The sequence below is a fragment of the Haliotis rubra genome, unplaced genomic scaffold, assembly GCF_003918875.1.
Source record: "Haliotis rubra isolate DU_JTF1 unplaced genomic scaffold, ASM391887v1 Scf712, whole genome shotgun sequence".
Classification (NCBI taxonomy): Eukaryota; Metazoa; Mollusca; class Gastropoda; order Lepetellida; family Haliotidae; genus Haliotis; species Haliotis rubra.
Genome location: NW_025767427.1, coordinates 89,537 through 102,697, shown reverse-complemented (window position 1 = coordinate 102,697; position 13,161 = coordinate 89,537). Strand labels below are relative to the sequence as shown.

The following is a 13,161-nucleotide window of genomic DNA, read 5'->3' as shown; positions in this document are numbered from 1 at the left end:
ACAAAATTCCCACCCAGACAAAATCCCACCCACAAAATCCCACCCAGGCAAAATCCCACCCAGACAAAATCCCACCCGGGCAAAATCCCACCCAGACAAAATCCCACCCGGGCAAAATTCCACCCGGACAAAATTCCACCCGGACAAAATCCCACCCAGACAAAATCCCATCGGACAAAATGTCTGCACACTGCGGACAAAATCCCAACAGTGTGAACAATGACATACACTGTATTTTGAAATAGATACATACATATTGATCATAAGTACTAATAACCTGATTCAACGCAATCTCATAACATAATGCATCATCCTGGTATATTTCATGGTACATGTAATCGTCTAAAGCATCATTCTGGAACACCAGCATCTTTGTACATCTTAACTGATGTATGACGGGGTGACTATGAGATGTGACAAGAACCGGATTCTCCATTGTCAACGATGTCTTCGTGGGCCCAGAACATTCTAATGCAATTATTCTTGAACATTCCCACCTATAATTCTTTTAATACTACTCTTATTCATACTTATTTGTAACCTTTTTAGTGTACAAAAATCTATCTAATGCTATTTTAACTCCTCCCTTATTGCTCTTCAGTACTTCCATTTTGGAACACTGATAAAAACTGTCATCATCACAGATCTAGACACATTTATATAATTCATCAATACAGCCACTGGCCTCTATTACGAAAACATACTACTCGACTGATCTCATTGGCTTCTGTCATGAAAACATGCTCATTAAAGAAGGGTATCAATAACGTATAAAAATGGGATTTTGTCTTATGTTGGTCGTTTTGGTGTGGGATTTTGTCCAAAGTAATTTTGTTCTATGGGATTTGTCTGTGTGGGATTTTTGTCCGGTTGGGATTTTGTCCGTCCCCCGTATGGATCACTATTAAGTAGTGATGATACCGGGTGTCCGAGAAAAGGAGAAACAAACGTTCTTTCTTCTCTTAAGCTGACTGTCAGCTGATGGAATGTATCAGTGGGGTGCAGAAATTGTCAAGCCAGCAAGAGGCTGATTGCATGCTCAACGTCATACGTCATCGATAACGAACCGGACCACTCAATCCCCATTTTATATTTACGACTAGGAATATATAAAGGAGAACTACTCTGAATCGACAGGGGTCGAACATCAAACTCGGTGTTATAGTTTTACTCCAGTCTCATGTGTAAATATTGCGAATTTGTTTGTAATTTAAAAACATGAAACAAATGTAAAACTCACTCACTCACTACTGCTACTACTTCTACCTACTTCAACTTCAACTACCACTACCACTACCACTACCACTACGTTTAGATGTGTTTGGTTCCAAACTAATGCATGACCTTACGATGCGACACCCTTGTTACATCCGTGTTTGGTTAAGTGATAATGCATGATCTGGGACAAAAGCCACCCGGACAAAATTGTCGGTAATTGTCCTCTCTGTAATGGTAAAATAACTGGGTGGCTTTTGTTCCGGGTGTCTTTTGTCCGGGTGCTTTTTGTCCTGCTCCCTCCTTAAGAAACGATACCACAATTACTACTACAACTACGACTACTACTACTGCCACTGCTGCTGCTGCTACTGTTACTCCTACTACTTCTGCTACCACTACCACTACCACTACCACGACAACTACTACCACTATCATATTTGCCAGTTTGCCTGAGACTAGTTCATCTTGACCTGCTTGCACACCTGGGGCTCGTAACTCGAAGCAGTCGTTTAATCTGGTTCACGCATGGTTAACAACGCTTTAGTATAAAAAACTAAGTATTGTATCACAAAACATTCGCTAAACTGACTGACTGACTGAGTTTGGTTTTACGCCGCTTTTAGCAATATTCCAGCAACATCACGGTGGGGGACACCAGAAAGGGGCTTCACACAATGTACCCATGTGGGGATTCGAACCCGGGTCTTCGGCGTGACGAGCCAACTCTTTAACCACTAGGCTACCCCACCACCCCCATTCGCTAAACAATCCTTTAGAGTTCGTTAGGCTTTCCTTAAAAACCGTAACCCGAAATATAGACAGCTAAAGGCAAGGTTAAATACAATGGGATTCCCCGTGAACGTTCTCTTATTTTATTTTAAATTGTTATGATATTCATTACTTTGTATGAATATCACAGTTTTGAAAATATGTTTCATCATGACAAATGAAATATTTTTTAAAGCAGGTCTTATTATTCGACATAATTACACAGGTTAAACATGTTGAATTTTGTTTTACACGTTGCTCTTTTTCTGTTGAGCTTTCATTTGCTTGAAGATATTGTTTTAATTAAGTTAACTAAAAACCATTTCTTTTTGTTGATTTTCACGAATCGAGAAATTATCATCATCCTCATCTTCATTGTCATTTGCAATGCAAATATTGTGCAGCATATTGCGGTTGCAACTATTATGTTGTAACATTTTGAAGGTTCAAATAGCATGCACCCTCCAGATTTGTGAAGACAACGAAATCTCATCTTCCAAACACCGATTGTCCTTTCACTTGTGTTTCGGGTTTTACGCTGAGAGATGTTATTCCGTTGTTCATTTGGTCTGGGAGGATTTAGTATAGGATAGCATCCATGGAGCACATGCTGCCAGGCCATTGTGTTATTATGTTTGTGATTTGCAGTTGAGCCCATTCACAACGCTCATGAACATTTCTGCCATGGTATCCTTTCTGGACACAGACAAATGCTCATCTTTCGTTGGCACTTTGACTGGGATTATGGAACCGTGTATAGATCCAAGCACATTTGGAAAGTCAGCTATTTGGTTGAAATCAGGTCTCATTTTCTGTTTTTCAACTTGTAGTTTTGAGAAAATGAAAATACTCATGGGCATGTTTGCACAGTGATGTTGAGACATCATGGACACATCTTGAAGCTGCCATTTTTGACAAACCTTGTCCGTCTGCACAAACGGACAAGAAACTCCCAGCTGCATAATAACGAAGCGCTGTCATCACTTGTAGTCATGAACATGGAGCATTTGACCGACATGTAGGACGTGCAACATCATCTCTGATTAAATCCCACAGTTAAAAAATCTGTGACCTGTTGTGTCTGAATCTTGCTGTATTTCATCATCACTCAAAGTCGCTGAATACACGGTTGACATCATGGATTCTTGGTTTGTTCCCATTTCTCTCGTATAGATAAATTGCAATTTAATACGTTGATATGGATTTCGACCAGTTAAAGATTGCTTAAAGGTTGGGGTACACCTTAAACACAGTCGCTAACTTGCCTTGTAAGGACTGTCCTAACTTTAAGGAGTGTTTCGAGTTACACAACGTTAAAATAATGTATGCTTAACGATTATCCTTAATTAAAGACAATATAACGACTGCTTCGAGTTAGGAGCCCCTGCACTCGAAATGTCCAGAGAGTACACGTATTAACCCAATACCTTCAGTGCAAGAATTATACCTAGCAATTGCACTGAATACCCCCAACGGCAACATGTCAACAGCTGTATTTGTTTTCACATTTCATCACCAAACTCAATTAAGTACATTCGTTCAGCCAGCTAGACGAGTTCAAACCTATTTTCTGTATATTATCCACACCTATCTACTTTATAGAATGTTCTCAACAAATAATGAATCTTAAGACGTGTCTCTTCTTGTATTTTCAACACAGATAACGATAAAATGAGAGCAACACGCTTCATAACATAAACATATGAAGTCAAGCGATGAAATGGTGTTTTGAATGGATACCGCCACAACAATCAACGTCCAATATTTGTTTAATGTCATTGATCACATTCTTACGGGTACATGGTGGTGTAGGGAGGATCATATTTCATCCCTTGAGAAACGTCAACATGGGTAGAACTGGCATAGTGCTTCTTTTTTTCGGTAAGTATGTGAGTTTTATGTGATTTTAGCAGATATTGCTGTGGAACTTGAAGTCTACTTTATCCATATATCGTATCCCATAGTATCTTATATTTGTAAACCCAAGTATCCCATGCTTGTAAGCCATTGAACCCCATGATTGTAAGCCATAGTATCTAATATTTGTAAACCCAAGTATCCCGTGCTTGTAAGCCCTAGTATTCTGTATTTGTAAGCAATAGTACCCCATGTTTCTAAGCCATAGTATCTAATATTTGTAAGCCATAGTATCTGTTTGTAAGCCGTATTATGTGTAAGCCCTAATATCCCATGTTTGTAAGCCGTAGAAAACTGTATGTGTAGCCCTAGTATTCAATATTTGTAAGCCCAAGTACCCCATGTTTGTAAGCCCTAGTATTCCAATGTTTGTAAGCCCTAGTATTCCATGTTTGTAAGCCCAGGCATCCCATGTTTGTAAGCCCTAGTATTCCATGTTTGTAAGCCCTAGTATCCCATGTTTGTAAGCCCAGGTATCCCACGTTTGAAAGCCCTAGTGTCCCACGTATGTAAGCCCTAGAATCCTATATTTATAAGCCCTGGTATCCCTCAAGTTTAAGTCCTATTTTACAAGTTCCCAAGTACCTAATGTTGTAAACGTAATTGTCTCCTCTTAGCTCTGGTACTGAATGTATTTAGGCCCCAGCTCCCCATGTTTATGAAGGATATTTCTCGTGTCTGAATTTCACCTGAGCTATATTTGTAAGTCCCTGTACTCCACGTAATATATACTACCCATCAAAAGTTTAGACTCACTGGTATAAATGTAGCCACTTACTTCAGTCAACTGTTCTAAACTAGATTTTGCTAAATATTCCATATTGTTTAAAGGTACTGTTTACACATGAACTGATGTATTGTACAACAAATCTGTAACGTTCAAAAGATTATTGTCATGAGTTCAATAAATGATGAAACTCAGTGAAAATTGACGAATTCTTAACACAATATTACACCAAAACGCAGCTGTTCACATGCACGATATTTTCACATGCCCTTCAGCAATTCGATGCATGATCCTCCTGCAATTTATCTGCATAAGGTTTGCAGTTGGTTGCCATAAGGAGAAATTCATCTTCGATGTAACCGTGTATATAACTTTTGATGGTTAGTATACGTAGATATATATGTAAAGAAATCCACAAACAATGGCACGAATTACCCCCTACGCGTCCAACTTTATCTTCTTTATATATAGAATGCAAATGTATTTATAATAAATGATATTATTATACCAAATGTGTTTTAAGTCCTAATTCTCTATGACTATACTAGTATACTCCAGTGCCAAATGGGGGCGGTGGGGTAGCCTAGTGGTTAAAGCGTTGGCTCGTCACGCCGAAGACCCGGGTTCGAATCCCCACATGGGTACAATGTGTGAAGCCCATTTCTGGTGTCCCTCGCCATGATGTTGCTGGAATATTGCTAAAAGCGGCGTAAAACCAAACTCAGTCAGTCAGTCAGTGCCAAATGACTCAGGAAGGTGTTATTAAGTCCTAATACCAACAGTTTCCATTGTAAGTAACATCTAGTACCCAACCTCTTAGAAGACCTAGTACCCACTGAAGAGGAACAAATTTTATTGATTGTCAACTTCTTTATTACAATAGATGCAATGTTTCGGTGTAGATGCTAACGCCGTTTACATCACTTGCTTGAGAACGGCGAAAAAATCCGCACATAAACATCGCATCATACCAGCTTCTAAATGGCATCAAAGAAACATTTACCCCCTCTTTGTAAGTCTTTGTACCCTAGGTTTTGTGGGCCTAGTACCCAATGTTTGGTAGACCAAGTACCCATTGTTAGAAAATCTAGTACCCAGGTAACCTCTCAAAACTTAGACAGTCATATCTTAGACAGCTTAAAACAACAACATTTCTGGTTCAGTGCACAACCAATCCTCAAGCTGATACCTATTTCTTATAATGGATCAGTCCAGTAGAATCAATTAGACAAGACGTTATGTTCATTCAGACAGAGATAAAACTAATAAAATAATAAATATTGTATGTTGATCATGACAACCTAAAAATCATGCTGGTTCCAAAATTTCATATTCACTTGAAAGTTTGCACAATTTGTCTAATCCTCAATATTTTTCATTAATTAGCTGTTCTATACCTCGCATGTGAAAATGTACTACTATTATTCAGTTGACAATATTGTTAAAACCATTCATGCCGTCAGAATTCTTTTACTTTGTATTGGAAGAATACATATAACTTCCACTTCAGTTATATTTTTGAAGAGTTGATGAGTACAGCTCCATAGCAACGGTTGTCAAGGTAACGGGTATTCTGACCCGTTGGTTGGTTGGTTGTTTGGTAAGTTGCTTAGTAAGTTTAGTTACTAAGTTAAATATATAATTGAACAAATAAATAAATATATAAATCTAAAAATATAATATACACTAACCCTACTCAGACAAACAGCATTCGGACATATATTGACTATAAAACATTCTCACTACTTATTTTAATCCGAAGATCACATACATGCATACATCATATATTCACAACAATATATTCACAAGGCGGGTACACACATGTACAGAGCAAAGGCAAGGAAGGATCCAAAATACACACTAGAGTGAGGATACCATGGAATACAGATATTTACAAAATAGAACAATCAAACATCTCCATGACATTTCATCTATGTGTTCAGTAACCGATATTTCAATTGTTTTATTTATTTGCAATCTGAGTCTACTCAGCAGAGAACACTAATTAGGACTGTTCCATTTCAGCCATGGGTGTTGTCTTAATTAGTCCCCTTCATTAGTGTCTAAGTTATGGCTGTCTAAGTTTTGGAAGATAACCAGTACCCACTGTCTGTAATTTTTACACCCACTGTTTGTAAATCGTTGCGCCCACTGTTTGTAAATCTTTGCCCCCACGGTTTGTAAATCTTTGCACTTATTGTTTGTAAATCTTTGCACCCACTGTTTGTACCCACTATTTGTAAATCTTTGCACCCACTGTTTGTAAATCTCTGCACCCACTGTTCGTACCCACTGTTTTTAAATCTTTGTACCCACTGTTTGTAAATCTCTGCACCCACTGTTTGTAAATCTTTGCACCGCCTGTTTGTAAGTCCTTGTACACGCGGTTTCGTAGACCTAGTAGCCCTTGTTTGTTAGTACCTGGACCCAATCTTTGGTAGACCCAGTACTCAATGTCAATACTCATGTTGCCAATCGCTTAAATACTTAAAAATATAAACAAAACAAAACAAAAATAAATAAATATAAAGAATTAAAAAACACAAAAACAACAAAACCACACCATACACCACTGAATGTTGCAGGGCTTGTGGCAGGGGCGTCGTGCGACGTTTGTCTCTCAACGTCTATCGTCATCCGTCGCCACAGATGTATGATCAGTGTATAATCAGGGTATGATCAGTGTATGATCATGATGATCAGTGTATAATCAGGTATATGATCAGGGTATGATCAGTGAGGGTATGATCAGGGTATGATCAGTGTATAATCAGGGTATGATCAGTGTATGATCAGGGTATGATCAGGATATGTATGATCAGGTATGATCAGTGTATGATCAGTGTATGATATATGATCAGTGTATAATCAGGATATGATCAGTGTATGATCATCAGGATCATGATATGATCAGGATGTATGATCAGTGTATGATCAGTATGATCAGTGTATGATAATCAGGATATGATATGATCAGTGTATAATCAGGGTATGATCAGTGTATCAGATCAGTGTATGATCAGGGTATGATCAGGGTATGATCAGTGTATAATCAGGGTATGATCAGTGTATGATCAGGGTATGATCAGTGTATGATCAGGGTATGATCAGGGTATGATGAATGTATGATCAGAGCATGTTCAGGGTATAATCAGTGTGTAATCAGGGTATAGTCAGTAAACATTGTATGTAGAGTCTGTGTACAATCAGTGTATCTTCAGTGCATCTTCAGTGTATATTCTGTGTATATTATATGTGTTTTAGAACGGTACAAGATGTGTTTTAGAACATGTTACAAACAGAGTATGGTCGTCATAGGAACAACATATAAGCATAGCATAAACAGCATATAAGCAGTTTAAAAGAAAAATAGTAGCAGAATATAAGCGGTAAATAAGCAGTATATATGTATCATACAAGCAGTATATATGCTCTATCTAAGCAACTCCTATTATAGTGCAGCAAAGGTGTACGTCCGGTGCTTAGTGGGGAGCTCTGGTTCCGGGTGTGACAAGCGACCGAGCAGGCTGACAACAGCAGTCGCTGAGGTACAGAGAGTTAACGGAATATCAGGAAAGACTTGCGGTAAGTCTATACCAGACATGGGGCGTTATGTTTGGGATAGTGTAAGAGAGTATGCTTGGCACCCCAGCCTTTGTCTCTTAAAGTATTTATGTCATTATATAATATCTAAAGTAATATTTTCTGATAGTTTACCAGGTTCAGTTTTGTTTTAAAATAGGTGAGTGAGTGAGTTTACTTTAGTCTTACACCGCTTTTAGCAATATTCAAGCAATATCACGGCGGAGGACACCAGAAATGGACTTCACACATTGTACATATCTGGGGAATAGAACCCGTGTCATTCGCTCTGTAAATATAGGACTTTTGACAAAAAACACAAAACACCCCAGCGTTGACAATCGTAAACCTCGACATTTTGTCAATCGTCAATGAAGGCCCGAGGGGCTAGTAGGTGTGGGTAAATGCGTGCGGGACAAGGTTTTTGGCCTAAGCTTCATATCATACATCACATATCAAGCGAACAATTGTAGTTATGTTTACAGCTTAGCAAGCGGAAAATTGTTTGTTTCTTTTCAATAAACCCGATGCTAAATAGCTGCTTGACATTACCCAGTCCGATCCAGTGATCATATTAAATTTGGAACGGTGGGGTAGCCTAGTGGTTAAAGCGTTCGCTCGTCACGCCGAAGACCTGGGTTCGATTCCCCATATGGGTACATTGTGTGGAGCTCAATTCTGGGGTCCCCAGCCGTGATATTGCTGGAATATTGCTAAACGCATCGTAAAACCAAACTCACTCATAATATATTTCATCCCCTTCTCCTACCCAGAGTTCCATGCGGCAAGCCAACATAGTATATCTGCCACAGGCCAGAAAAATGTGACGATTCGTCACATCTTGCACCGTCCATTCAGTATAATGTACAAATTTCTTTAACTCTTTTATTTTGACGAGTCTACACATCTAACTAAACATCTTTAATAGAATGGTTTAGTTTCACTGAGAAAATATCCAAAAAACATGTAACACTATTTCGATTTGCGTAGCGATCCTTTGTTTACATAGGTTGTACGGCTCCACGTGCTGTCATCGAAGCTGATGGAGAGCAAACGATGCAGCCAGTTTGATAGCTAAATATGTATTGCCATAGACCTTACTGTCGCAGTTGTGGAAGAATATATATGTAACAATGTAAAACAATATGAAGTGAGCGCCGAAAAGCTTTCGTGAGTACAGTCTCTTCTTATTATGAATATGCGCGTTTGATTACAAACAAGAGAAAAGTCCGGTCACGTGATATGCAAATTAGCCTGTGGCAGTGATGTTATGTTAAGTCATCGCTGTGCCGGAGTGTGGTCTAATGGTAGTACACTGTTCATCCCCGTCCCCTGTAAGCTATTCTGGTCATCAGAATCCAACTGGTCTTTGAGATTGCTGGGTTACCCGGGGTAATAATGTGCTGTGCCATTCAATGTTAGCGCTATGAGCATCCCAAGTGTGGGGTTTGGCGCTATATAAATGGACACATTATCATCATTATTATTATTGATGCTGAAGAAATATTTTGTTTCAGAACTGACGGACTCCTGTCTGTGCCAGGCGAACTTCTATCGTTCAGACATAACCGATCACTTGAAGCTTTGCTAGTAAGTACTTAACTGAAAGTTGACAGGTTTGTGCCTTGTGACATTGGAGTGACATCTCCTTAATTTTGTTCTGAAGCCAAATAAAAACTAAGTGAGTTAGGTTTTACGCCGTAGTCAGCAATATTCCAGCTATATGGCGGCTGTCTGTAAATAATTGAGTCTGGGCCAGACATTCCAGTGATCAACGTCATGAGCATCGATCTACGCAACTGGGATACGATGACATGTGTCAACCAAGTCAGCGAGCCTGACCACCCGATCCCGTTAGTCGCCTCTTACGACAAGCATGGGTTACTGAAGATAATTTTTTTCGGATCTTCACGGGTGCCAAACAAAAAGACAGATAAATCAAGGTTAACAAATTTAGATACATCGGTAACTTGTTGGTTTGAAGGAATTTTCGGAGTCGGGTGTATGTCCAGACAAGGATAAACTAGTCTGCCTCCCAGATCCTGAACCGCAATGTTTTCCTTTGTGCTTATCATTTTCTGCAATGCTGAAGCCCCATTTGAAGCAAGTCTAGAGTTCATCATGTTCTGAATCTACAGGGGGGGTGGGGTAGCCTAGTGGTTAAAGCGTTCGCTCGTCACGCCGAAGGCCGTCATTGCGCCGAAGACCGGTGTTTCGATTGCCCAAATGCTGGAATACAAAAGTGGCGTAAAACCCATTTGTCCCTTCTCAATGGGTCCTCAATCCCCGCCGTGATATGCTGGAATAATGCTAAAAGCGGCGTAAAACCAAACTCAGTCAGTCAGTCTGTCAATTCAAAAGGAATTGTTTTTAGTATTAAAATTATATATATTCAGAAACTGGGCGTTAGTCTAGGATAAAGCTTGAATACTGTGTTACTGTTGCAGCGCGAGTGTTGTGCAGAACCAGTGTGCAATAGATGCCTCCAGCCCGGCCTGTGACGACACAACGACGAACACGGTGTTCCGGGTGTCAACGTCTGTGACCTGGGTGAACGCCTGCAAGAGCACAGGTGAGAACCACGTTGACCACTAAACTACAGCAACTAGGCGATGTCAGAATAATATCGAACATCTAAAACACAGTGAGCGAGCGAGTGGGCGAGCGGGCGAGCGAGGTCAAAATCATATTGAGTGTCTAAAATACAGTGAGCAGGCGAGTACCAGGCGAGTAAATTACATAGGCGAGTGGGTGAAGTCAGATTCTTTTCAAAAGGGCGATTGAGTGGTTGGATATGTAGAGTGAGCGAGCGAGGTCAGAATCATATTGACTATCTAAAAAACAGTTACACCTAAGTTAGTGTTAGAACGCGAGTGGGCGACCCTACAAATGTCAATTGATATGTGAGTTTGGCCATGACATTGTTTTCCAGGAAGAACGCGTAATGAAACACAAGACACTGCTGGGAAAAGGGTGAAAGACGCATCACTCACTCACTCACTAACAAGATATGTTTGGTAGGGTTATCCTAGTGGTTAAAGTGTTCGCTCGTCACACCGAAGACCCGGGGTCGATTCCCCACATGGGTACAATGTCTGAAGCCCATTTCTGGTGTCCCAGTCCGTAATATTGCTTGAATATTGCTAAACGTGCCGTAAACCTAAACTCACTCACTCACTAACAAGATATGTTTTGACTGAGGCATACAAAAAACAAACGCTAACTCAGATGTCAATTGTTTGCAGGTTCAGCTCCAGTCCAGTCAATGATGACCGTCGCCATAGTAACAACCCTGGCGGCACTACAGCGACATCTATAGAACAACACCGACTACCGACAATCAAACGTCGGTCTCAGATTATGAGAGAATGTCAGTTTAGAAAGTACTGTTTTCGCCATGCGTTGAAATGGCAACCAATCCTTTGGCCGAGTTATCTTGGCTTGTCTTAAGAAATATATATATATACAATATAACATCATAAATTGTTTCCTGTTGACCACCACAGACATGTTGACTAGATTTGCATATTATTAATAACATTTATTGTATACATCTACTAACCAAGGTGTTTAGGTGGAAATTCCCTCGGGTATTTTATAATCAAAACCTATTGCATTAACATTATGTCATGCAAGTTTTTAAACTCCTAAAATAAGGTATACATGTTGCTGTTTCAAGGCATACAGTGCCACAGTATACTGGTTTGATAAGAAATGATATGTTTTTAATCTTCTTTTTGGAATTTGTGTACACAACATAGAATCTGTTAATAATTCTATTTAGTAATATAGAGTTATATATTTATTTATTTTATTAGACACGCTCTTTTTCTTTTCATGTTTATTCAGTGTTTAGCAAACATTTGAATATGTTTAATTAAAGTGTTTTTTACCCAAAATATACTTTTTTTCAGCAACGAATTATTAATTTTTTGTATGCATAAACAGGGCATGCGTAAATTGTAAAATTGGTAAGTTGTGAATATAGAAAATAAATCATCAAAATATATGTGTCTTTACTGAATGTCCATACAAGTCAAGTAAGATTTCCTTAGTTCAATGGGGCGGTGGTTAAAGCGTTCGCTCGTCTCGCCGAAGACCCGGGTTCGATTCCCCAAATGAGTACAATGTGTGAAGCCCATTTCTGTTGTCCCCCGCCGTGATATTGCTGGAATATTGCTAAAAGCGGCGTAAAACTCACTCACTCACCTTAGTTCAATAATATTCCACCACATTGTTATTTGAAAATATTCTACATAAATTCTTTATATGTATTCGCTAAAATTTGAGTGTGTCAGTTATAAAATAAAAAGGAATAACGCCTTCCAGACGGTGATTAGTAAGTCGGCCATGGAAACAAATCTTACATGTAAATCTATATTGTTGTTTCGCTTTGTGCCATTTTCAACAGAAGCCCCTTGAATGAATCAATTGTACATAGAACAAGTCTTCGGGTTAATATCACACACATGGCCAATCAGGACAATGACTATGTCACACTAATCAATATAATATTCCGATTTTCTAGAACATAATCTAGGAATAGCCATCAAATATTCATTAAGTAATAAGGAAGGTTGGAAGTGGGTCAGTTAATTTATTAGAAAGTGGTTCCCTCTTGTAATCAATGGCTTCAACAGATGTACTCATTCTGGTCCTACATCTATAATTCAAGGCATAATTCAGAAAAAGACAACGTACCATAGTATTGTAGGGATCATTTCCCTAGAGATGGATTTCAGAGTACAATGGCACCGGCTCTTATAACATGCGCAGTGTTAACCAGGCATAGTTGTTAGGCCATCCGTGCTTAGTTTTGCGTTGCTCGTCTTCAGTCTCAACCAACAAAAGAGAGAATCGGCAAACAAACAAACACAAACAAACAAACAAACAAACAAACAAACAAACAAACAAACAAACAATCAATCAATCAATCAATCAATCAATCA

General features: G+C 39.1%; 1 protein-coding gene across 2 annotated transcripts; it reads left to right on the top strand.

Annotated features, from left to right (window-relative positions):
* The first annotated feature begins 3,660 nt into the window (after positions 1 to 3,660).
* Positions 3,661 to 12,321, top strand: LOC124259201. Of its 2 annotated transcripts, XM_046693296.1 has the most exons (6): positions 3,661 to 3,867; positions 7,216 to 7,296; positions 8,088 to 8,215; positions 9,730 to 9,802; positions 10,660 to 10,784; positions 11,458 to 12,321. In XM_046693296.1, exons 2-6 carry the CDS (start codon positions 7,280 to 7,282, stop codon positions 11,529 to 11,531), a joined length of 417 nt encoding a protein of 138 aa, XP_046549252.1. In that variant the 5' UTR covers positions 3,661 to 3,867; positions 7,216 to 7,279; the 3' UTR covers positions 11,532 to 12,321. The 2 variants fall into 2 exon arrangements, 1 of the variants encoding a protein (XP_046549252.1); XR_006893777.1 differs by lacking the exon at positions 7,216 to 7,296 and having other exon boundaries at positions 3,662 to 3,867.
* The last annotated feature ends 840 nt before the right edge of the window (positions 12,322 to 13,161 follow it).

What these genes read in the sequence shown, in the direction of transcription:
- LOC124259201 (XM_046693296.1), top strand. An exon ending in AATATCAGGAAAGACTTGCG is followed by an intron (nt 8,216 to 9,729) that starts GTAAGTCTATAC and finishes ATTTTGTTTCAG; the next exon opens with AACTGACGGACTCCTGTCTG. An exon ending in GAACGCCTGCAAGAGCACAG is followed by an intron (nt 10,785 to 11,457) that starts GTGAGAACCACG and finishes AATTGTTTGCAG; the next exon opens with GTTCAGCTCCAGTCCAGTCA.